Consider the following 26,972-nt stretch of genomic DNA (forward strand, 5'->3'; position numbering starts at 1 on the left):
GTAACATTTCTTTGGAATTTTAATGTAGAAATTGGATGAGCAGAAGAAATGGTTAGATGAAGAAGTAGAGAAAGTTCTGAACCAACGCCAAGAATTAGAGGAGCTGGAAGAAGACTTAAAGAAACGAGAGGCCATAGTTTCTAAGAAGGAGGCCCTGTTACAAGAGAAGAGCCACCTGGAAAGTAAGAAGTTGAGATCTAGTCAGGTATTCTATTTAGTATGCTTTTTGATTCTGATTGTAAGCCATATAAACTAGGATTTATTTTCTCTATGAAGTAAATCATACCACTGTAAAGTTACCAACCAAAAGACTACTCCTCTTCTGGTTTTCAGTGTATTTTGCTTACCATCAGTAAAATCTATGGCAATTTTGAAGTAAAATGTTCCGTGTTTTGGGGGGTATTTAAAAATTGTGGTGTATTATGCATAACATAAAATTTACCATTTTGACAGTTTCAAAGTATCAACTCAGTGGCATTAGTTAGATTCACAATGTTGTACAACCATTATCATTATCTACTTGCAAAACCTTTTATTACTGCAAACAGAAACTCTGTAATCATTAAGCTATAACTCTCCATTTCCCCTGGCAGCCTCTATTGTTAATCTTTGTGGATATTTTAAAAGTACATGGCACCATTTGATGCTGTAGAGTGAACATTGGTAATTTGGAAAAACAAGACTTGAAAATCATCTAGCTATCACTACTGCTCAAAGTTAAGGGTTTGCAGGGTTCCTGTAAAAAAAAAAAAAAGATTTTGTATAATAAAGATTTATTTATTTTTCTAATTATAAAGACTTGGGGACCTTTAAAAAGTTTTGCTGGAAGACTTGGATTTTATGAGTCATTCACAAAAGTGGTTTTATGAAGGACTTTGCCTCAAATTCAGGATTTTTTTTTTAATATTAGATTTTTTTTTTCCACATCCATGGCATTTGGAAGTTCCCAGGCCATGGATTGAATCCAAGCCACAGCTACAACCTACACCACAGCTTTGGCAATGCCAGATCCCCCACAGCAGGAACTCTTCAGTTTTAGGTTTTGAAAAAGGAATGACTGGGGGCGGGCCGGGGGGAGTAGAAGAACCAGGAGAAGCTTTTTTTGATATATGTATATGTGTGTATGTGTGTGTGAGAGAGAGATATGTGTGTATTTTCAGTAGCAGCAGCAGCAACAATAGCATCTAAACATGAAGCTGGCTTGCCCCAGACTTGAAGAAGACTTTCTACATAAACCCTTGCCTCCAGCTGGCCTCGAGTCTGGGGTCAGTCTATAACACTGAGTCACAGAACAGAGAGATCAGTGATGCGCCTCTTTATTAAACCTGCCCTTCATCCAGCATCTAGACCACTAGGATCTGAGGTGATGGTGACATGTTCTTAACTTTTCTATCTCAACAAAATAGGTAGGCAGGCTTGGGGACCTGTACTTACCTCTGCTCTGTCCTCCATTCCCCAAACATGTTGAAATAGGTTTTAGCACCAGGCTGTTGGACTTACGAGTACTGGCAGCCTCTCCAGTGGACATAGGGGTACAGGCCACCCCTCCACCCAACCTAACTGCTGGTGCTGTATCCAGGTAGCTTGTTCACATTGGCTGTCAGGGTCAGGTTTTAAAAGCTACCCCTCTCCATGGGAATTCCCATTGTGGGTCAGTGGTAAAGAACCTGACTAGTATCTATGAGGATGTGGGTATGATCCCTGGCCCCACTCAGTGGATTAAGGATCTAGTGTTGCTGTGAGCTGTGGTGTAGGTCCCTGATGCAGCTCGGATCTTGTGTTGCTGTGGCATAGGCTGGCTGCTGCAGCTCCACTTCAACCCCTAGCCTGGGAATTTCCATATGCCGCAAGTGCAGCCATAAAAAGCAAAAAAATTTTAAAAAGTAAAAAAAAGTAAAAGCTGCCTCCCAAACATGTAAACGATAGCAAAGGAGTTTAACAATTAACGTATCAAATGAATGAATAGAGGACAATACCTGGACCTTTATGATATGTTCTGTATCACAAAAGAGAAAAGAGGAAAAAAATTAAAAAAGGAATGATAAGGAAACTCTTATTCCTGAAATACATTTACTTCATGATACAGGGGAGAAACGCTGTTTTATTATTTCAATGAGATGTAATATTTAGGAAGCAAGAACATACTGAGATAAGCAGAGAGTGCAAATAAATGAAACCCATAGTAGATCATAGCAAAATTGAATCTGTGAAGATTGTTTTAATGAAACAGAAGAGAAACTTGAGACATGCTGCTGGGTTCTTTTTTTGAACAAAAAGCATAAGAATATAACATTTTTTCAGTAAGAGGTACTGTAAGATGTAATCATATACATTTTAGACATGAAACATGATATAAAAAGCCTATATTCATACCATGTACAAATTTAACTCTAAATGAATCAAAGATCTAATTGTAAGTGCTAAAACTATTATATCTCTTAGAAGAAAACATGGTTATAAATCTTTGGGACCTTGCATTAAGCAATGGTTTCTTGGATATTGCACCTAAAGCACCAGCAACAAAAGAAACATTAGATAAATTGGACTTCATCAAAATTAAAAATGTTTATGATGCAAAGAATACCATCCAGAAAGTGAAAAGACAACCCACAGAATGGGGGAATATATTTGGAAATCATATGTCTAATAAAAGACTTGTATCTAGAATAGATAAAGAACTTTTACAACTCAATAATAAAAAGCCCAATTTTAAAATGAGTAAAGAATATACTAGAAGTTTCTCTGAAGAAGATATACAAATGGCCAATAAGTACATGAGAAGATGCTCAACATCATTAGCTGTCACATAAATGCCAATCAAAATTTAAATGAGCTACTGTTTCACACCCACTAGGATGGTTAGAATCAGAAAAACAGATAATATCTAAGTGTTGGTGAGGACCTCTCATACAGCGTTGGTGGGATTGTAAAATGGTGCAGTTGCTCTGGATAACTATCTTGCAGTTCCTCAAAAAATTAAACATAGGATCACCAAATGACCCAGCAATTCTACTCCTAGGTGTATATCCAAGACAGGTGAAGAATCTGTCCGCCCAAAAACTTGCACATGAATGTTCATAACACCATTATTCATAATAGCCAAAAACATGAAAAGAGCCCAAACGTTCATCAGCCAATGAATGCACAAATGAAATGTGGTGCATCCTTGCAATGGAGTATTATTCAGCGGCTGAGAGGAACGAAGCACTGGTACATGCTACCACATGGATGAGCCTGAAGACGTTATGTTAAGTCAAAGAAGCCAGTCATTGTAGGCAATTCCATAGAGACAGAAAATAGAGTAGTGGTTACTTAGGACTGGGTGGGAGCTTGACAAGGAAATGGAATGACTGCTAGTAGGCAGGGGTTTATTTTGGGGGACTGAGAAAAATATTCTAAAGTTGATTGTGGTGATGGTTGCAAACTTTGCACATACACTAAAGCCCATCGAATTATACGCTTTAAATAGGTGAATTGTAGATATGGGAACTATATTTCAGTAAAGCTATTACTCAAAAAAAAAAAAACTATAAACATGTAAGGGGACAACATACTAGGGGAGACAACAGAGGATGAAAGGTTACCAAAAATGTAAGATGGAGAGCAGACAGGTGAGTGGTTACTGACTCAACCGAACAGAAGAAGCTATAGTCAGAGTGCCTAGAAGAGGGACACCAATGAGAACCAAGCCTTTAGCTTAAAAAAAAATAAAAATAAAAAATAACAGCTTTAGGAGATATAATTCACATAGAACCTGAAAAAGGCTCAGAAGGGACCATAATTTTTAGAAGGCAAGAGTGAGGCCTAAGGATGAAAAAAGGGCATAGCCAGGTAACATCCTTTTCTCACTCTGGGAGTAGAAGGTTTATTTTTCTGAAGATTGAACCAGGTACAGCAGAAGACCAGGGTAAATCAAGTACTCTAAACAGGGAGTGAATGAAAGTCTGCATATGAATCCTGAGATACCTATTTCCTTTATTTGGACCCCAGAAAGCTGGCAGCCAGACTTATACTTCCCAGCAAGAAATTGGTGGATTTTTCTGAAACAGAAAATAGACCTTAAGAAACTTACATTTGGGGAGCTCCCAACTAAGTGGCTAGATCCCAGATATACCCTATTGTGACACATCTTACCCAGCACAGTTTACTAGCATTTTAATACCTGACTCTTAAATATGATGGCTATTTCAGGAATGCTACTAGCATTGAAGATAGAGGCCAAAACAAAACAAAACAAAAGAAGCTCAGAGAAATTAGAGATAGAACAAGGAGCTGAAAAAATTTATTTTTTCTTTTCTTTTTTTTTTCTTTTAGTGCCGCACCCACGGCATATGGAGGTTCCCAGGCTAGGGGTCAAATAGAGCTGTAGCTGCCGGCTTACACCACAGCCACAGCAACTCAGGATCCGAGCCATGTCTGCGATCTACACCACAGCTCACAGCAACACCGGATCCTTAACCCACTGAGTGAGGCCAGGGATCGAACCCTCAACCTCATGGTTCCTAGTCGGATTCATTTCTGCTATGTCACGACGGGAACTCCTGAAAAAATTTCTTAAAAATATCTTCAAGGTGCTAAAAGATGATATTCTATCCGTAAAACAGCTGCAGGTTATAAAACACATGAAAGAACTCTTAGAAATTAAAAGGGCCGGAGGAAAGTGTTAAGGTAATATCCCAGAAGTAAATAAAAAGATAAATAGAAAATAGGAGGAAAAATTTAATCAGCAGATAAATCCAGAGAGTCCATCATCAAGATAATAGAAATTCTAGAAAGATATAGCAGAGAAAACAGAAGAGGACATTCTCAAAGACATAGTACAAACATTTGCCAACACTGAAAATATGAGACTCTGGGTTGAAATAGCTCACCAAGGAGCTGGCAAAGAGTGCCAAAAGCATATCATTGTGAAGTTTTGAGTACACTAGGAAAGAAAAGATCATGAAAGCTTCCAGAGAGAAAAGACTAGTCACTTGAAAACCTCGAGAATCAGAATGGCATTGGACTTCTCAACCCTTCTTTAATCAAAGTTAAAAGACCTGAAGTAGTTGTAACACTCAGAAGGAAAATGGTTTTCAGTCAAGGATTCTCTTTTCAGCATATCAGTCAAATGGGGAGGTAGAACAAGGACATACCTGTCTCAGGAAACTACTAGAGATGTGCTCCTTAAATATGAGGGCACAAACTATGAAAAAGGAAGACTTAGGATCCTGAAAATGTGATCTAACATGGAGGTTTTCAGGATAATACCCGAAAAAGGAGGAAGTCCAGGCACAGCCAGTCCAGTTTGGAGCAGGAAGATGGAGACTCCAGGCAAAACATTTCCAGGAATGAAAAGACTTCCTGGTTTAAGTTTTGGTCAACTGAAAAAAAAAATGTTGAGAGGAATTTTATGGTTCTACTGGAGAAGAATTAGTTATAAGGTACCAAAAAAGTTGTTTCAGGTGGAAATATGCTCATTTTGTACTAGATAGTTCGGTTCTGAATAATAGTCACAAAGTCAGGTAAACTGAATATTGATTTAACTAGAAATTGTAATATAACCTATTTTGGGAGAGTAGAGGGAGGGGAAGTAAGAGTGCTAAATCCTTATCTACCATAATAGATAATCAGCAGACAGTATCAAAAATTAGTAATGTTATACAGAAACATGAACATAATCACCGTAAGAAATAGCTTAAAAGGTTGAAGATGGTTGTTTCTAGGGAACAGGACTCACATGAAAGGGTGGGGTATGAGGTAGGGGACTACTTTTGAGAAAAATTATAAATCTTGTTTTATATGTATATATATAATTACTTTGATGAAAAATTCTTTTTAAGATCATCTTAAATTGGGAGTTCCTGTTGTGGTGCACTGGAAACGAATCAACTAATATCCATGAGGATGTAGGTTCCATCCCTGTCCTCACTTAGTGGGTTAAGGATGTGGCGTCACCATGAGCTGTGGTGTAGATCACAGATGCAGCTCGGATTCCAAGTTGATGTGACTGTGGCTGTGGCTGGCAGCTGTAGCTCTGACTGGACCCTTAGCCAGGGAACTTCCTTATGCTGTGGGTGTGGCCCTAAAAAGGAAAAAAAAAAAAAAAAAAAAAAAAAAAAGGTTAAAGATTATCTTAAATTGGTCATAATGAAAATCTCCATAAATCTAACTGGCCCTATTTTTGATGAGAAGGAAATATGAGTAGAAACAAATTATATGTTTAAACACCAACAAATCAAGTAGTAATCCCTAGGAAATTTTAACGTAATTAATTCTACTATGTAACAGGCTAGGAATATAGTATATATAATATAAAGGAAGAAAAGTTTAATTTAAAAAAATAACACAAAAGAGGGAGTTCCCGTTGTGGCACAGTGGTTAATGCGACTAGGTTGCCTGTTCAATCCCTGGCCTTGCTCAGTGGGTTAAGGATCTGGTGTTGCCGTGAGCTGTGGTGTAGGTCACAGATGCGGCTCGGATCCTGTGTTTCTGTGGCTGTGGTGTAGGCCAGCGGCTATAGCTCTGATTAGACCCCTAGCCTGGGAACCTCCATATGCCGCGGGTATGGCCCTAGAAAAGAGGCAAAGACAAAAACAAAACAAAAAAACAAAACAAACAAACAAAAAAGCAAAAGAAAAATACTATCTCTCAAAACCTATGTTGTATAGTCTTGTATGGCAAGCAATCCTTGGCAGTCAGTTCGTTGTTTGAATCTCTCTTTTTTTTAAAAGGCATTCAACTTAAGATTTTAGAAAATTAAGCCCGCCCCCCCAAAAAAAATCCATGGGAGAAAACAATAATGTAGAATTAAAAATACATTCCTTTAGTAATTTTCTCTCTGTTTCTCCTAATTTATTGACAGTCTGTATTTCTAGTAACTGTTTTGGGGGTGTCTGGTTGATTGTCTTTTTAGGCTTTAAACACAGATAGTTTGAAAATATCAACTCGCCTGAACTTGTTGGACCAAGAGTTGTCTGAAAAGAATGTGCAGCTCCAGAGCAGCACAGCTGAGGAGAAAATAAAGATTTCAGAACAAGTTCAAGCCCTCCAAAAAGAAAAGGATCAGCTACAGAGACGAAGAAACAGCGTGGATGAGAAACTTAAAAATGGTAGTGTGTTATCACCTGAAGTAAGTCAGTATTCTTTGGAACTGGAAGTGCTGTATGATGGATCGCTAGGATGATCTCCTCTGTCTTCATTACTTAAACATAAAAATGATACATCTGGTCAACCTTGCTTCCTTGAGACTTTGTCAGATGTAATGAGTTTACCTGGCACCTGTTTGGCGCCATAAGCCATGCTTGACTGTAGACTTCGATGTCCTCACATAGAGGTCCATGAACGATGCCCTACTGATTCCAATCAGGAGACTACACTTTGCTTGAGTGTGGGCTTTCTCAGCTGGGGTTTTTCATCTGAAATCACAGAACACAGAAAATGATATAAGGGGCTCTTATTCTCATTTCTTCCAAAAAGGGCACCGACCTTCTCTCTATGCATCTTTCTTAAATGATATTTGGTAATTCTTCCCCTATAATGGATCCCGAGGGCATGAAAGGTTAGTTCTTTCAGAAAGAACAGGAGCATGTTCCAAACTAAGTCCTAGCCAAGGAGATGCGTAAAATTCAAACCCCAATAAAAGTATTTTTTAGGAGGTTTCATTTAGGGGAGCATGTGGCTTCTTTCACCTATATTTTTTTAAACTATGTAAAAGATGTTTCATTTATTGGCTACCAAATTGTCTGAGACTTTGTCTTTTTTTCAAAATTTTACTTTACTACTTACTATGTGATATCTGCACCTTATTACTTTATCAGACAAAGATGAACTTATGAGTTTGTATTTTCTTTGCAAATATTTATAGTTGATGTCCTGTCATTACCAAAGCAAGGGAAAGTTGCTAAAACGAAGTAAGTAGCTGGGACTCATGCACCTTTCTGAATCTTAACAGTGTTTTATTTATTTTTATTTTATTTTTTTAGGCAAGAAATAGAATTATTAAGATAGGACACTTGTGGGACATGCAAGTGGGCAGGCGAGGAGGCTCTGCCAACAGTATTGGAGCAAGTGTGAGAGGAAGGGGGATGGTTAAGAAGGAAGAGAAGATTTCATGACATTAGATTATTATTTTATTATTGATGAAAGAAATTGAAGACAAACTTGATTGGGAGCTATGTGACATCATAAGCTTCAACAGTCCTGTGTTATAACTTAACTTGGTTAGCTTTGCAGAGGATCACAGAATGAGGTTATCCTCCAGATGCTCTTAATTGGATCCCCAAGCTTGCAGATTTGAAGGTCTGAGAGCCTAAGATACAGCAAAACACATGAGCATTTAAGGAATTTTGCCTGTCCAGGACAGTTACTGGGCCCTATGGAAGAAACAAAAAAAGTAGAAAACATTATGCTTCTCTTGAGTAATTCCTATTCCATCTGAGGAGAAGAGACAGAAGGATGAGAAAGTGCTAAACCCTAAAGAACATAAAAAAGCAAATTATAGATAATGTAATAAAGCTATACTTATTATTTATATAAAGCAGTGCAGTGATCATTTGGGGGAAGATTCATTTCAGGCAGTCTTGGTGGATTGGAATCTTGAGCTGGATTATGAAAAACATGGTATGTATTGGTAGATACAAGAAAGAAGGCCATTTTAGATGGAACACTGTTAAATAAGGCATAGAGATGGGAATGAGCAAATTATGTTTGCAAAGGGGTAGAAGGGGGTCCATTCTTTATTTTTATTTATTATTATTATTTTGTCTTTTTTTGCCATTTCTTGGGCCATTCCGCAGCATGTGGAGGTTCCCAGGCTAGGAGTCGAATCGGAGCTGTAGCCGCCGGCCTACACCACAGCCACAGCAATGCGGGATCCAAGCTGCATCTGCGACCTACACCACAGCTCATGGCAACGCCAGATCATGAACCCACTGAGCAAGGCCAGGGATCGAACCCACCACCTCATGGTTTCTAGTCAGATTCGCTAACCACTGAGCCACGAAGGGAACTCCCTATTTTTTATTTTTAATATGTTGTAAAGGTTACACTTCATTTACAGTTATTACAAAATACTGGCTATATTCCCTGTGTTGTGTAATACACCCCTGTAGCCTATCTTACTCCCATAGTTTGGACCTCCCACTTCTTTACCCCTGTATTCCCTCCACTCCCCCAAACTGGTAACCACTGTTTTGTTCTCTATATCTGTGACTCTGCTTTTTTTTTGTTATATTTACTAGTTCGTTGTACTTTTTAGATTCTACATGTAAGTGATACCATGTAGCATTTGTCTTTCTGTCTGACTTATCACTTGGCATAATGCTTTCCAAGTCCTTCTGTGTTGCTGCAAATGGTAAAATTTTGTTCTTTTCTTTCTTTATGGTTGAGTAGTATTCCATTGTATATAGATACCACATCTTCTTTATCCTAACTGGTGATGGACACTTAGGTTGTTTCCATATCTTAGAAATTGTAAATAATGCTGCTGTAAACACCAGGGTGCATGTATCTTTTTGAATTAGTGGGGTTTTTTTCCAGATATATACCCAGGAGTAGAATCACTGGATCATATTGTAGTTCTATTTTTAGTTTTTTGAGACAGCTCCATACTGTTTTTCACAGTGTGTATACCAATTTACGTTCCCACCAGTAGCGTACTAAGGGTCCTCTTTTCTCCACATCCTCTCCAACATTTGTTATTTGTATTCTTTTTGATGATGGCCATTCCAATAGGTGTGAGGTGACATCTCATTGTGGTTTTGATTTGCATTTCCCTGACGATTAACAATGTTGAGTATCTTCTCATGTACCTGTTGGCCATCTGCATTTCTAGATGGTCCATTCTTATCTCCAAGAAACATTTAAATTTCTATTTCATGAGGAATTATGTAACTAAGAACATTATGTAAGAGTTCCCTGGTGGCTCAGCAGGTTAAGGATCCAGCATTGTCACTGCCATGGTACAGGTTCGATCTTTGGCCCAGGAACTTCTGCATGCCATGGGCAAGGCCAAACAAACAAAAACCCCAAATCCCAATAAACATTATGTAGTGTTCCGTGCTGCAAGTACAGCACTCTGTATTACGTGAAACCTATTTGGCAGCCATTTTGGACTGGTTTGAGGGAAGGATAAGCCTCTGACAACGTGTGGGATTCCATTTAGTCATGTGCACTTCTGTGCACCCTCCTTCCACACGGTTGGTCCTTCTTAGTGTAGCTCTTAAGTAGGCTTTGCTCTCACCACTGTTTTGAAGCCAGGATTAATAGTATGAAATAGAGGCGTTCCCATTGTGGTGCAGCAGAAATGAATCCGACTAGTATCCATGAGGATGCAGGTTCAATCCCTGGCCTCGCTCAGTGAGTTAAGGATTTGGCATTGCCACAAACTGTGGTGTAGATCACGGATGTGGCTTGGATCTGGCATTGCATAGGCCGGCAGCTACAGCACCGATCCAACCTCTAGCCTGGGAACTTCCATATGCCACTGGTGTGACCCTAAAAAACAAAACAAAACAAAACAAAAAAGAAAGAAAGAAATAGTACCAAATAGATCTCCAGTAGCAGATCGGGAACATGAGACTGCTATGACACAAAACATCAATAAAATCTAGGTGGGATGGTTTCTTGTTTCAGTGTCTTTAAACTTGCTTAGAATTATTTTTTCCACAATAAATTAGAATATTTTCTTTCTTTCTTTTTTTTTTTTTTTTTTTGCTACTTTTTTTAGGGCTGTACCCTCGGTATATGGAGGTTTCCCAGGCCAGGGGTCAAATCGGAGCTGTAGCCCACTGGCCTACACCACAGCCACAGCAACGTGGGATATGAGCTGCGTCTGCAATCTACATCCCAGCTCACGGCAACGCCGGATCCTTAACCTACTGAGTGAGGCCAGGGATCGAACCCGCATCCTCATGGATCCTAGTCGGGTTCGTTAACTGCTGAGCCACGAAGGGCACTCCCCAGAATATTTTTTCTAATTGTATTACTTCAAGAGACGTGATAGAAAGATTTTAGATCATTACACTAGTACAGGATTACCCAATAATTTAATATAGAAAAGTCACCTCCTTTTTTTTTTTTGGTAAAATCCAGAAACTAAAATTAAAAAAACGACTTAAACTCTGTTTTTCTAATAATGCAGAGCAAATGCCTAAGTGGAGTATAGGAAGACTACCTATGAACTATTAAATCTATGTTTATTTCATCTTTTAAAATTTCAGTTTTATGTTTTATCATTAGAAAATGCATATAATTTATAGAGAAATATATGCAGTGCTTGCTCAAAAGGTTGTGTTTTTGTTTTTTTGGCTAGGAAATGTGTGATCTAAAATTGTTGGAGACCACTGCTTTAGATCCTTGTTACTCTCAGTATGATCTCTGTACCAACCTGGAGACTCTTAGACATTTAGAGGCTCAGGCCCCACCCAGACCTGCTGAATTAAAAGTGTGCATTTTAGCAGGATCCCTGGTGGACATTTGACAAGCAGTATTCTAGGATAAAGCATAGTCCACTCTTGATAATCTAAGGTTTGAGTTGTGGCAAATTTTTCATTCTGGGACAGTTTCCTGTTTCCATTCAATCTTGTCAACCCACAACCTATTACTGGGTTAGGTGGAACCATAATATTTATCTGCTGGAACCTCACTAGAGCGGGCTATCCTCACAGTTCTATAGTCATACTACCGTATAGTATCTCAGTGCTCCCTTAACTTAGAACCAAAACTACAGAAAATAAATTTGTACCAAACTGTTCTCAGCTATACATAAAGGCAAACCCTTTCCTCATTTGTTTTCGATAGAGCACAGTATGCATTCAAAAGTCAAATTTGTTCTTTGGATAATTCACTTTTATTTTCTGGGCTTTCTTATTCATCTGAGTATCTTTTAGGATTTAAGTTTGCTTTTCTTAAAAAGGTGAATGTTGTTATTTTCTTCCTTATGGAATGATGATCAAATCATCAAATTCTTGATGGTCAGTGATTGCACCAAGAAATAAAATTGCTGTTGAGATTTTTTTTTTTCAAAATGGATCTTTCAGGAGATTTTATAAAATGGCTTTTTAGGAGTTCCTGTCATGGCACAGCAGAAACAAATCTGACTAGGAACCATGAGGTTTCAGGTTTGATCCCTGGCCTTGCTCAGTGGGTTAAGGATCTGGTGTTGCCATGATCTGTGATGTAGGTCACAGACGCAGCTTGGATCTGGCGTTGCTGTGGCTCTGGCCTAGGCCGGTAGCAACAGTTCCAATTTGACTCCTAGCCTGGGAACCTCCATATGCTGCAGGTGTGGCCCTAAAAAGACAAAAAGACAAAAAAAAAATAGCTTTTTAAAAAGTAAGTATTATTCAACCTCCACTGGAATAGGTTATTACATGGCTTTTCTCTGAATTCCAGAAAAGGAGTTCCAGTAGTCGTTCTAACTGTTCTTTGTGTAGGTCAGAAATAGTAGCAGTATTTTCCTCTGAAATGTCGGGGGTTGAAGAGGGGCAGTAGAGAGAAATACTTGGGCCATGTACCCAAGACATATGAAAAAAAATTTCTTTTTCCTTTCCCTTCGTTAACTGGTTCAGCAGATACTTACTGAGTTTAAACTATGTAATAAGTACTGTGCTGGGCAATAAGGACATATGGATAAGACTGTCTGCCCACAAGGAACTTAAAGTTAAGGTAGCTTCCACAAGTACAGGAATACAAAAAACAAAACAAAACAAAACATATTCAAGTCTTACCACATCCAAAAAGATTTCTTAGCAGAGGTTTGGATCCCCCCAAATAAGATGTGTTTTGGATAGTTCAGAAAACTCCTGGGTTTTCTGACAGGAATTCATCAGATTTTTTTTTTTCTTACACAGGAAATCTGCTCTGGCATGTGAGAAAAAGTTTATGCTGCCACCATTTTTAATGCCTACACTCTCCCTCTAAGGACATTTCTTAGGAACCTTATGAAATGTTTCATGCCCTTAAATCCTTTCTGCTTTTTCTTATGCCATACTGTGTTTTCCCCTAGAGACACTCCTCTGATTACCAGTTTAACAACTTATTCTATTTCTTCTTTCCTTCTGCCACTGAGGGAGATACACGACAATACTGTCAAACCTCTGGGTCGAGGCTTTGTTCAGGTGTCTTCCTTGGTGATTAGCATTTATTTATGACCTTGGGATGTTTCATAACTCACCTAAGCTTCTGCCTCTTCTGTTTTACTACCCAAGGCTAACTACAAGGATTCAATGATTACATGTTATATGTATATATGTGTGGACACACACAGTGTACTGTGTAGCATAGCAAGCACTCAATAAACACTCTCTTAAAATTTAATAGAATGGTAACAGTGTCCATTAGACTCAAATAGCATAGTGAGATATTAGTATATGACAAAGCCCAGATTATAATACTTAATTTAAAATGAGTGATTTCTGTTGTATCATGTCTAGGAGGAACATGTTCTTTTCCAACTTGAAGAAGGGATTGAAGCTTTGGAAGCCGCCATCGAATACAAGAACGAAAGCATCCAGAGTCGCCAGAAATCGCTCAGAGCTTCATTTCAAAACCTCTCTCACAGTGAAGCAAATGTCCTAGAAAAACTCATTTGCCTGAGTCCTGCTGAGATTAGAGCTATTCTTTTCAGATATTTCAATAAGGTCTGTTTTTCAAGGACCGAGGATTTTCCTATGGAGAGGGGTCAATATACTTACACGACTGACAAATTTTATACAATTTACAGTACTAAATGTTGTCATCTGAAATCTTTGTGCTTATTCAAGTATGTAGCCATAACTTGGTGAGGTTCTTAAAGTTGAAGGGCCTATGAAAGAAGGACTTTTTAAAATAGTTTTAAAAGCAAAAGAATTTAAGTTATAGTCGTCAGTCACTATTTCTTGGATGTTTTTTAGATTTGGTTATTGATAACTCAGCATTTGTGAGAAATCAAGGGCCCTCCAAGTTGGGGTTCCCCTTCTTTCACTGCTGTAGGGTAGGGGTACCTGTACTTTGTCATCATACCTTGTGAAGTGAAATGGATATAGAAAGGTGCCTCAGTGACAAAGACGGTAATAGACTTTAGCATTCACCTGAATGTGCTTAATATAAATGAAAATATTTTATGCAAAATTTGACAGTTTACTGATGCAGAGATGTTTCATAGCATTGAAAACTATATCCATCTTTTCTCTAATGTCTTCTCTTAGGATATATGTATTACAAAGTGTTAAATAAGTAGGTAACTCTTTTCTCTGGAAAACATTTTCAGTTTAAGGGAATAGCAGGGTGATTGTTATAGCAATATTATATTTAAAATGAAGTTTTGGAGTTCCCTGGTGGCCTGCTGGTTAAGGATCTGGTGTTGTCAATGCTGTGGCTCAGGTCACTCCTGTGAGGTGCGTTTGATTTCTGGCCTGGGAACTTCTGCATGCTGCAGGAAAGGCAAAATAAAGTAAGATATAAAATAAAGTAACTAAAGTTTTCCAATTTAGAATCCCCCAAAATTCAAAGGTTATTTATTTTGTGGGTAGATTACAAAGCATTTACTTAGTTATACCATGGTGATTAAGGGAGTTTATCTTTTTTTTTTTTTTTTTTTTTTTTGTCTTTTTGCTATTTCTTGGGCCGCTCCCGCGGCATATGGAGGTTCCCAGGCTAGGGGTCGAATCGGAGCTGTAGCCACTGGCCTACGCCAGAGCCACAGCAAGGCGGGATCCGAGCCGCGTCTGCAACCTACACCACAGCTCACGGCATCACCGGATCGTTAACCCACTGAGCAGGGGCAGGGATCTAACCCGCAACTTCATGGTTCCTAGTCGGATTCGTTAACCACTGCGCCACGACGGGAACTCCAGGAGTTTATCTTTATGAAGTCTAAGAGAAGTAAATTTATTACATTAGGCTGTCTAAGACATACTTAAAAGGTCAAAAAATGTCTTTGCTAGGTGATTAATTTGCGAGAAGCTGAACGTAAACTACAGTTACAGAATGAAGAAATTAAAATGAAACTTCTGGAACGAGACAGTATGGTTCGTGAGTTGGAATCTGCACTAGAACATCTGAAATTGCAGTGTGACCGGAGACTGACTCTCCAGCAAAAGGAACACGAGCAAAAAACGCAGCTGCTGTTACATCATTTCAAAGGTAACCCCTTATCAGTTGTGTGAAGGTGATATGTAGGAGGGGGTTGAGAAAGGAACCTGGGACAGATTTGGATCAGTCAAAGCCCAGCATGCATAAGTAGTTACTGCTTATCTGGGTGTTGTGCATCACGTATTTTGGTCTACATGCTGGGATGGTTGACTTTGATGTAGGACTATTCTTACCTGAGATGCCATCCCCTCTCCCTGTCCCTCATGCCACACAGAGAACTGCTACAATCCTGTTAGTTTGTTGTTGGTCTTGTTTTTATGTAGAAATCTGAGATGGCTTCTGACTTGGTGATGAACAGTTGAAAAATTCCTGTCTTCCAAGGATATAAAATCTTGCTATTTAAATCACTTTCCCATCATAAAATTAAAGTGATAGGTTCTGTCAGATTTCTGGTTATATTTCTTGTTACAATTATCAGTCAATTATAATTTTTTTTTTTTTGGCTGTGCCCACAGCACATAGAAGTCCCTGGGCCAGGGATTGAACCTACACCACAGCAGCAACCCAAGTCACTGCAGTGTCAGCATCAGATCCTTAACCCACTGTGCCATAGGAGAACTCCAGTCAATTATAAATTTTATGCATTATGGCTATAGCTTATGTCAAAATTAGTCTACCATTGATAGGCACATACAGTTATCAGTGCATAGTAGTTCACCTGTCAACTCTGGTGTGGAAAGAGTTATCATAGCAGTTGATCTTTACAATACCTGGGCTTATGGCTGGTGCACCAAAAGTTACTATCGCAATAAAATCACTGCCTGATGACACTGGGAATGCATCAATCTGGGCTCCTTAGTTGCTTAGTCTTGATTGTCATGAACCTATAGCTGGCAGTGGATTAAAAGGGATCTGGAAGAAGCAACCTGAGTAAGCAGAAAATTGGAAAATATATGCATTTGAATGTTGAGGCAGTTTGCCTCTAAGTTAATTCTATAACCAGTTAATTAGCACCCAGTTGCCTGATGACAGGATTTCCTTGACTTGCTGTGAGCTGTGGTGTGGGTTATAGATGTGGCTTGGATTTGGAGGTGCTGTGGCTGTGGTTTAGGCTGCGGGCTACAGCTCAGATTTGACCCCTAGCCTGGAAACTTCCATGTGCTGTAGGTTCAGCACTAAAAAAGACAAAAATAAATAAATAAATAATTTTTTTATCATAGTTGATTTACAATATTATGTCAATTTCTGCCATGCAGCAAAGTGACCCAGTTTATATATACATATATATATTTTTTTCTCATATTATCTCCCATCATGTTCTATCTCAAGAGACTGGATATAGTTCCCTGTGCTATGGAGTAGGACTTCACTGCTTATCCATTCTAAATGTAATAGTTTGCATCTACTAACCTCAAACTTCCAGTCCATCCGCTTCCTCCCCCACCTCCTTGGCAACGACACATCTGCTCTCCATGTCTGTGAGTGTGTTGAACATAATTTTCAATCATTTATTTTAACTGATTTTAAATGTAAATTTTTATTTTATAGAGCAAGATGGGGAAGGCATTATGGAAACTTTAAAAAATTATGAAGATAAAATTCAGCAGCTGGAAAGAGATCTTTATTTCTATAAGAGAACCAGCAGAGATCTTAAGAAGAAACTTAAGGAACTGGTAGGGGGAGCAATTCGGCAGCAACTAGTACCATCAGAAAGTAAGAGATGTAGTGTTATTTGTCATGCTAGCACCATAGCATGGTTTGTAGTGGGTTTTTTAGGATTAGATACTTCTGTTTGTCTCTGTAAACAAAAATAGTTGTCTAGTCTATGTGTAAGACAAAATTCTAGAGAAAATGAATGAGCAAATGTATATGTGGGAAGGAAATGATCATTTATTGGATCACCTGCTGTGTACCAGGGGCTCTGGCGTTTCCTAACTCATTTAATTCTTAAAATAACCCTATATTATAGGATAGCTTTGCTTTCCTATTTTATAGTAAATTAAGCCTTCTGATTATCACAAGAAATAGAGAATAATAACAGTAAAGGTAAAATAGTATTGTATGTATGTCTAAGATCAATCAGGTTTTTTTAAATATCATGACCTCTGGAAATTCAAAATTATAATAAAACCCATCATTGAGACAGAGATGTTTTCTTGCATAATTACATGAGATATATAGAAGTACCACCTTCCTCAATGATAGGCTAAAACATGATAAAGAACTTTGCAGAAGTAAAAAGTGCCACGAAGGTGTTATATTTAGCTTTAATGCCACCACCATCTCTAAAATAATGTATTCTTGGATTTCCTGTTGTGGCGCAGCAGGCTAAGAACCTGACTAGTATCCATGAGGATGTGGGTTCAATCCCTGGCCTCACTCAGTAGGTTAAAGATCCAACATTGCCATAAGCTGTGGCACAGGTAATGGATGTGGCTTTTATCTGACATTGCTGTGGCTGTGGCATAGGCTGGTGGCTATGACTCCGATTTGACCCCTAGCCTGGGAACCTCCATATGACATAGGTACGGCCCTAAAAAGACAAAATAAAATAATATAGAAAATATTCTTCTAATGACTTAAGTATGGCTTTTTAAAGTTTAATTTACAGTCTTTCAGGAACACAGCTATTTTGTACCTGTAAAGAAAAGTAAGTACTTAAAGATCAGTAAACAAAATGTAAAGAGTACACTTGAAATGAATATAATGTTATGTATCAATTATATCTTGGTTAAAAAGACAATTACAGGACTGTGGGTGTGAGGGCGCGTGATGTGCACTGTGCAGGGCAGGGCAAGGCCTCCCACATGCTGCTCTGACTCGGGAGGGGACGTGTTCACCCTGAGCATGCTTTGCTGTGACTGGATCCTGCCTTATCTGTGATACTAAGAGCAGGAGCACTGATTCCTGGAGAAGAGAAGCATTGTGAACTCAGGCATGAAAGATCCAAGAGTCCATGTGGCTTACCCCTGCCTCCAGTTTCCACATCTATAAAGTGGGGTCAACAAAACTTAAAACTTCCGGATCAATGGGATTAAGATGGTGGAAGAGAAGGACTGGAGCTCAACTTCTCTCCTAAAAACAACAAAATTTACAACCAAATGCTGAGCAATCTTCAGCCAAATGGACCGGAAACTTTCAAAAAGGTATCCTACTCCAGAAGACAAAGAGGAGGCCACATCAAGAGGTAGGAGGGGTGATTACATGATTTAAGCAACCCCATACCTCCCAGGTGGGAAGCCCCACAGACTGGAAAGTAACTGGTTCACAGAGACTCACCTACAGGAGTGAGAGTTCTGAGCCCCACATCAAGCTCCCATGAGTGGGGATCTGGCAGTGGGAGAAAGAGCCCCCAGAGCATCTGGCATTGAAGGCCAGTGGGGCTCGTGCAAAGGAGCTCCGCAGGACTGGGGAAAATGGAGACCCCATTCTTAAAAGGCACACACAGACTTTTAAGTGGACTGGATCCCAGGGCAAAGCAAAGTCTCCATAGGAATCTGGGTCAAACCTGACTGCAGTTCCTGGAGGACCTCCTGGGAAAACAGGGGTGAATGTGGCTTGTTGTGGGGGAAGGTCATTGGAAGCAAAACTCTCAGGAATATTCAGCAGTGTGCCTTTCTCTGGAGGTGGCCATTTTGGGAAAATCTGGCCCCACCCATCAGCACTGAGAAGTCCCAGGGCAAACAACAATCCAGGTGGGATCGCAGCCCCGCCCATCACTAAACAGACTGCCTAAAGAACCTCCCCCCCAGGCACACAGCCCCACCTCTAATCCCATTCAGAGACAAAGCCCCACCCACCAGAGGGATAGGAATCAGCTCCACCTGCCAGTGGGCAGGCATCATTCCCTCCCATCAGGAAGCCTACAGCAAGCCCCCCATACCAACTTCAGCCCCAAGGGGGGCAGACACCAGAAGTAAGAGAGGCTACAACTCTACCATCTATAAAAAGGTCACCACACCAAAAACCTATACAAATGAAAAGACTAGAGAACTATAACTCAGATGAGGGAGAAACAAAAAACCCCAGAAAATCAGCTAAGTGATCAGGAGATTCTCAGCCTCCAGGAAAAAGACTTTAGACTGTTGATGCTGAAGATGATGCAAGACATTAGAAATAAAGTGGAGGCAAAGATGGATAACGTACAGGAAACACTGAGCAAAGTGATACAAGATATAAAACTTAAACAAGCAGAGATGCAAAATACAATAACTGAAACAAAAAATTCACTAGAAGCAGCTAACAGCAGAATACAGGAGGCAGAGGAACGAATAAGCGAGGTGGAGGACAGATTAGTGGGAATTACGGATGCAGAACAGAAAAGAGAAGAAAGATTGAAAACAAATGAAGAGAGAGAGTCTCAGACAACTCTGGGACATCAAATGCACCAACATCCGTATTATAGGGGTGCCAGAAGGAGAAGAGAGGGAGAAGGGGACAGAAAAAATATTCCAGGAGATAATAGCCAAAAACTTCCCTAACATGGGAAGGGAGCCACTCACTCAAATCCAGGAAGCACAACGAGTAGCACATAAAATAAACGCAAGAAGGAACACACCAAGACACATATTAATCAAACTGACCAAAATTAAAGACAAAGAGAAAATCTTGAAAGCAGCTAGGGAAAAGAAACAAATAACATACCATGGAAACTCTGCAGGCCAGAAGGGAGTGGCATGATATAGTTAAAGTGATGAAAGGAAAAAACTGCCAACCAAGATTACTTTACCCAGCAAGGCTCTCATTCACATTTGAAGGAGAAAGCCAAAGCTTCACAGATAAGCAAAAGCTAAGAGAATTCAGCAACACTAAACCAGCTTTACAACAAATGCTAAAGGAACTTCTCTAGGCAGAAACAAAAAGGCCACAAATGCCAAGGCTCACCAATAAAGGTATACATACAGTAAAGATATGAAATCATCCATACTCAATTATGCCACCAAAACCAGAAATCATGAGAAGAGGTGGGAACAAATGCAGGACACTGGAGATGCACTTCCAATTAAGAGACCAACAACTTAAAATAATCTCGTGTATGTATATAGACTCTTATATCAAAACTTCAGAATAACTGCAAACCAAAAATCTACAATTGATACACAAACAAATAAGAAAAATCAACTCAAATTCAACACTAAAGATAGCCATCAAACCACTAGAGGAGAGAACAAGAGAAGAAGGGAAGAAAAAAGAGCAACAAAAACAAATCCAAAGCAATTAAGAAAATGGCAATAAGAACATACATATCAATAATTACCTTAAATGTTAATGGACTAAACGCCCCAGCCAAAAAACATAGACTGGCTGAATGGATACAAAAACAAGGTCCATATATATGCTGCCTTCAAGAGACCCACTTCACCTCTAGGGACACAAACAAATTGAAAGTGAGAGGATGGAATAAAATATCCCAAGCAAACGGGATAAGAAAAAAAAAAAGCCAGAGTAGAGGAGTTCCTGTCGTGGCACAGTGGTTAACAAATCTGACGAGGAACCATGAGGTTGCAGGTTCGATCCCTGGCCTTGCTCAGTGGGTTAAGGATCCAGCGTTGCCGTGAGCTGTTTTGTCGGTTGCGGACATGGCTCAGATCCCGCGTTGCTGTGGCTCTGGCGTAGGCCGGCAGCTACAGCTCCAGTTGGACCCCTGGCCTGGGAACCTCCATGTGCTATGGGAGCAGCCCTAGAAAAGGCAAAAAGACCAAAAAAAAAAAAAAAAAGCCAGAGTATCAATACTCATATCAGACAAAATAGATTTTAAAATGAAGAATGTTTTAAGGGACCAAGAAGGTCATTACATAATGATCAAAGGATCAATCCAAGAAGACGTTATAACAATTTTAAATATCTACACACCCAACATAGGTTCACCACAATATATAAGGCAACTGCTAACAAACAACCTTAAAAGGACAAATTGACAATAACACAATCATAGTGGGGGACTTTAACACCCCACTTACAGCAATGGACAGATCATCCAGTCAGAAAATCAATAAGGAAACACAGGCCCTGAATGAAGCATTAGACCAGATAGACTTAATAGATATTTATAGGACATTCCATCCAAAAGCAGCAAAATAACATGCTTCTCAAGTGCACATGGAACGTTCTCTAAGATTGATCACCCCCTGGGCTACAAATCCAACCTCGGGTAACTTTAAGAACATTAAAATCATATCAAGCATCTTTTCAGACCACAACACTACACAACTGGAAATCAACAACAAGGAAAAAAACTGCAAAAAACACAAACACGTGGAGACTAACCAACATGCTACTAACCAACCAATGGATCACTCAAGAAATCAAAGAGGAAATTAAAAAATACCTAGAAACAAATGACAACAAAGATACGACACTCCAAAACCTATGGGATGCAGCAAAAGGCGTTCTAAGAGGAAAGTTTATAGCAATAGAGGCCCACCTCAGGAAACAAGAAAAAGCTCAAATAAACAAGCTAACTTTACATCTAAAGCAGCTAGAGAGAGGAGAACAGACAAGACCCAACATGAGTAGAAGGAAAGAAATCATAAAGATCAGAGCAGAAATCAATGAAATAGAAACGAAGAAAACCATAGAAAAGATCAATGAAACGAAAAGCTGGTTCTTTGAAGAGATCAACAAAATTGATAAACCCTTAGCTAGCCTGATCAAGAATAAAAGAGGACTCAAAAGAATAAAATTAGAAATGAAAGAGGAGAAGTAGCAACGGACATCACAGAAATACAAAGGATCATAAGAGACTACTCTATGCAACTATATGCCAATAAAACGAACAACCTAGAAGAAATGGACAAATTCTTGGAACAGTACAATCTTCCAAGACTAAACCAAGATGAAATAGAAAAGATGACAAATGACAAATAACAAAACGACAGTGTGGTAAATGGTCATAACCAGGTTTAAGAAACCTGGATCCTTATCATGCTCTTCGATGAAACAAACACAGAAAGCTAAAAAAAAAGTTATATAATCTTGGAGATGTGTGGGGAGTGCCCACATGTCTCAGCAGTAACAAACTTTGCTTAGTGGGTTAAGGATCTGGTGTTGCTGTGAGCTGTGCTTAGGTTGCAGATGCGGCTCGGATCCTGAGTTGCTGTGGTGTAGGCCAGCAGCTGCAGCCCTGATTCAACCCCTAGACTGGGAACTACCATATGCTGCAGGTGTGGCCCTAAAAAACAAAACAAACAAAAAAAATCTTGGAGATGTGTAAACTGAGGATAATTCCTGTCTTACCAACTTGTCTGGTAACTAGTCTTAGTAATAATTATGTCAAAGATGTTATTTCAGCTAATTTGTTATTTCACCTAGAAATATTTTAAATATTTTTATTTTTTGGCTATAAAAAGTAGTACATAGTCAATATAGAAAACTTTGAAAATATAGAAAAAAATCACCCAAAATCCTACCCACAACTGTTTACATTTCAGAATAATTCTTTTCAATATTTTCCCCATGCTTTGAAAAAAATAAGTTGGAATCACATTGGTGATATAGCTTGTACTACATCCTTTCAAAATGCTGCTCTAGGAGTTCCCATCTTGGCACATTGGAAAGGAATCCGACTAGGAACCATGAGGTTGCAGGTTTGATCCCTGGCTTCACTCAGTGGGTTAAGAATCTGGGGTTGCTGTGAGCTGTGGTGTAGGTTGCAGACAAGGCTTGGATCTGGCGTTGCTGTGGCTCTGGCATAGGCCAGCAGCTGTAGCTCCAGTTAGACCCCTAGCCTGGGAACCTCCATATGCTGTGGGTGTGGCCCTAAAAAAAAGACAAAAGGAACCCAAAAAAACCCAAAAAACAAAACGCTGCTCTAGTACAATGACATTAAGTAAGATTTGAATTATAGAATATAGCAATTTAAATACATCAAATTTCGAGTTCCCTAAAATGTATTTGCTTAATAATCAGTATTCTAGTTAATACATAACTGTCTCAGTATTCAGTTGATTGGGGTTTTATTTAATTTATTTATTTGTTAATGTCCACACCCATGGCATATGGAAGTTCCTGGGCTACAGGAAGTTCCTGGGTTGAATAGGAGCTACAGCCGCAGGCCTATGCCACAGTAACGCCAGATCTGAGCCATATCTGCAACCTACGCCACAGCTTGCAACAACACCGGATCCTTAACCCACTGGGCAAGGCCAGGGATTGAACCTGCATACTTTATTCTTTTTCATTATAAGTTATTAGGCATCAAGATGTTTAAAAGCTTCCAGGTAACACTAATGGGCAGCAAAGTTTGGGAGCTACTCTGATCATTACAGTCAACTTTATAGCTGCTAATTCCATGTGAGGATCTACATCATTTGCTAGTTCAGGTTTTTTGTGTGTAAGAATTTTCTTTTTTTTTTTTTTCTTGAGGTATAGTTGATGTACCATATTATGTTAAGTTTCAGGTGTACAATAAAGTGATTCACAATTTTTAATGGTTATATAGGAAATCAGTGAGGTTTTAAACCGGGAATCACAAACTAAGATGCCTGCAGAAGCCAGGAAGGCAGCTTGAGCAATGGGACTCAGCAGTTGTCTCAATTGGCAGGGGCAGCTCTGCTCCAGCTGCCGTTGCCAGGCAGAAATTGTCAGTTCTTCTCATTTTTCTATAAAAGCCAGAAATCTGTATTTTTATATGAGACTTTCCAAAAACTTAAAAAAATTTTATGGTATATTCATAGGCTAAGTAAAACGTATCTGTGGGCCACATTTGGCTCAGGAGCGGCCAGTGTGCAACTTCTGCTTTTAAACTTGTATTCTCAGGACCAGAAGTGTACTAATTGCATCCTCAACATATGTTAGAGTTGGTGTTTTTTCTTTGCATTAGGTCTAGTACCTATATGGACTTCTCTTAAATTTTGTCTTTGTGATTTTGTCAGTTTGTGATGTGATAGCCTCAAGCTTTGATTTCTTCACTCGCTCCCATCACTCATTCCAATGGAGCGCCCCCCCCCCCCCGCCCCGAGGGGTGTGCTGTCATTTTCATCTTGATGGTCGAAGCTGTGGTATGTACCTCAGAGTACATTCAGGCAGAATAACCCTGCTCTCTTGCTGGGAGTGTCAACCAAGACGAGGTTTTCACACACATAAGGCCAAGTCCCAGAAGATTCCCTGGAGATAGGACCAGGATTGGAATGTGATTCACCAGTGGCAAGGCCAGTGGAGGCCGGTGTGGAAGGGCACCGGAGAGGCCTAAAGTACTCCGGTGTTTCCATGTGGTACCAAGATCTCCAGAAGGCTATTTCTCTATTTTGTTCCATTAATTAAAACTTCTCAGGGAGTTCCTGCCATGGCTCAGTGGAAACGAATCATCTGACTGGTATCCATGAGGACATCAAATTCGATCCCTGGCCTCACTCAGTGGGTTAAGATCTGGCATTGCCATGAGCCGTGGTGTAGGTCGCAGACATGGCTCAGATCTGGTGTTGCTGTGGCTATGGTGTAGGCAAGCAGCTGTGGCTCTGACTGGACCCCTAGCCTGGGGACCGCCATATGCTGCAGGTGCGGGTCCTTAAGGCAAAAAAAAAAGTACTCAGTTTTTTACATGCAAGAGGCCTCTAAGTGAAATAAGAATAATTCATATTCAATTTGTTTTTCTCAAATCATTTAACAAATAAGCTGAAAGACATAATTTATATTGCATGATAATAATGTGGTTATATTAGGATATCATGATTAAAATACCTATTTTTGAGGAAACAATTTTTTTCTGCATATTTGATTATTTTTAGATCATGATGCTGGAGATGGAGTCCAGAACCCAGAAGCAGAAGGAGTGGTTTCAGAAGAATTAAAATGGGCATCCAGAACTGAAAGTATGAAATTAAATGGAAGGGAAACAGAATTAGACATTTCCACAAGCAGCTTAAGAACACAACCAAATCCTCAGAAGCTCTGGGAAAATGGCCCAGAATTACCTCCAATTTGTAGCTCTTTAGCACCCACTAGTGGACATTTGTTAAGCATTGAGGACAAAACAGAAATAGATGAAAATCAGTTTACAGAATCCCTCAGTCGACCATCACCCCAAATTCAGCCAGTAGGAAATGTGGGACAGCTGCATGGTGTCACACCTGTAAAGTTGTGTCACAAAGAGTTACGTCAAATCTCTGCCTTGGAACTATCATTACGACGTTCCAGTCTTGGAGTTGGGGTTGGATCTATGAGTGCTGATTCCATTGAAGTAGTTAGGAAAACGAGTGACTTAAAAACTTAAGCATTTAACAAAAGACATTTTAATTTAGTAGATGTGTAAGATTCCTTATTCTAACCTGTTAAAAATTAAAGCTTAAGCTCACTAGCTCTTCCTTCAGGATAAAAGGAGAGAAAGGAATCCCTAATCTTTTTGTACACTATGGATGAATATATCTTCTATAGTATATTTGAGGAGTTTTAATTTGTATTTTCACTATAATGAAACACATGTTTTACAATACTATCAAGTCATGGAACATTAAAATATTTCCACTTATAAATGTGCTTAAAATTTTTTTCCAGGCATATTTGAATAACAAAACTAAGAGGAGAAAAACTAAAATATCCATCAAATGTCTATCATTATACAATATAAAAGTATATTATTATATTATAAAAGTATATTATAATACAGTAATTATCTTATAAATTTATATTATTGTTATTCTCAAATATATTTTGTTATTTAAAAAAAAAGTTAGACATTGCTTCTGTCAGAGGGAGAGTCACCTGCTGTGTATATTTTGGCACAGTTGAATATTTGTGCCAGACGTCATCACCTGTCTAGGGTTATGGATTAAATTTCATTTATGGTCCTCAGAGCCCATAGAGATTGAGCAGTCAGTCTTGACTTTTTAAACCTGGTCTCTGCTCTTTTTCTAAAATTGTTCGTAGAGTATTATAGTATTGGTTTTCTCATATTTTGGAATATAAATTTTCATCTCTCTCCTGCCCTATCTATTCACCTAAAACGGGGGGAAATGAATACAGTTCCATGGAATAGAGAAACAAGGATAGAATAACATTAAAGCATTCTGACACTTCCAAGAAAAGATACCTGGTTGCATCGAGTACACCTGTAAAGCTTAAAGTCTAGCTAGAGGATCTTTAGCCAATAACCTTATGGGCTTAATATACTGAAATTTTTTCTCAAGATTTTTTTTTTTTTTTTGGTTTAAATCTTATTATATAATATAAAAACTGCAGTTTGGTTTTTTTTTTTTTTTTTTTTTTGCTATTTCTTTGGGCTGCTCAGGCGGCATATGGAGGTTCCCAGGCTAGGGGTCCAATCAGAGCTGTAGCTGCCAGCCTACGCCAGAGCCACAGCAACGCAGGATCCGAGCCGCGTCTGCAACCTACACCACAGCTCACGGCAACACCGGATCGTTAACCCACTGAGCAAGGGCAGGGACCGAACCCACCACCTCATGGTTCCTAGTCAGATTCGTTAACCACTGTGCCACGACGGGAACTCCAAAACTGCAGTTTGGAATTAAGAACTAACATTGATTTACCCAACAAATACAATTTGTACTTTTTCATCATATTTTCAATCACAGAAAATATCCCATTATAATGACCAGACGTATTATTTTGTTACTTCTGTTGTTACTTTTGTTACTTTTCTAAACTTTCACCTATAAAATAAAGTTTCTTCCTTAATTACTATTTGGGTGGGACAGTGTCAAAATCACCCTGATTTATGGATGCCTACTCCATGACAGGAACCCACTTTCTTACTGACTCCAGTTTTTCTTTTTTCTTTTTTTTTTTTTTGGTCTTTTGTCTTTTTGTCTTTTGTTGTTGTTGTTGTTGTTGTTGCTATTTCTTGGGCCACTCCCGCAGCATATGGAGGTTCCCAGGCTAGGGGTTGAATCGGAGCTGTAGCCACCGGCCTACGCCAGAGGCACAGCAACGCAGGATCCGAGCCGCGTCTGCAACCTACACCA

At 39.1% G+C, this 26,972-nt stretch overlaps 1 protein-coding gene across 5 annotated transcripts in view; it reads left to right on the forward strand.

Annotated features, from left to right (window-relative positions):
- The window catches only part of KIF27 (kinesin family member 27), a 91,768-nt gene that overhangs the window by 62,661 nt on the left and 2,135 nt on the right, over positions 1–26,972 (forward strand). For 2 of the 5 annotated variants that reach the window (XM_021064653.1, XM_021064654.1), the window contains exons 13-18: positions 29–205; positions 6,896–7,111; positions 13,416–13,622; positions 14,907–15,105; positions 16,603–16,767; positions 24,780–26,227. In XM_021064653.1, coding sequence (XP_020920312.1) covers positions 29–205; positions 6,896–7,111; positions 13,416–13,622; positions 14,907–15,105; positions 16,603–16,767; positions 24,780–25,264 — 1,449 coding nt within the window. In that variant the 3' untranslated portion in view covers positions 25,265–26,227. Of the gene's footprint in view, positions 1–28; positions 206–6,895; positions 7,112–13,415; positions 13,623–14,906; positions 15,106–16,602; positions 17,452–24,779; positions 26,228–26,972 lie in introns of those variants that run through there. The other 3 variants (XM_021064656.1, XM_021064655.1, XM_021064657.1) reach the window with 3 other exon arrangements.

The sequence above is a fragment of the Sus scrofa genome, chromosome 10 (genome assembly GCF_000003025.6).
Source record: "Sus scrofa isolate TJ Tabasco breed Duroc chromosome 10, Sscrofa11.1, whole genome shotgun sequence".
NCBI lineage: Eukaryota > Metazoa > Chordata > Mammalia > Artiodactyla > Suidae > Sus > Sus scrofa.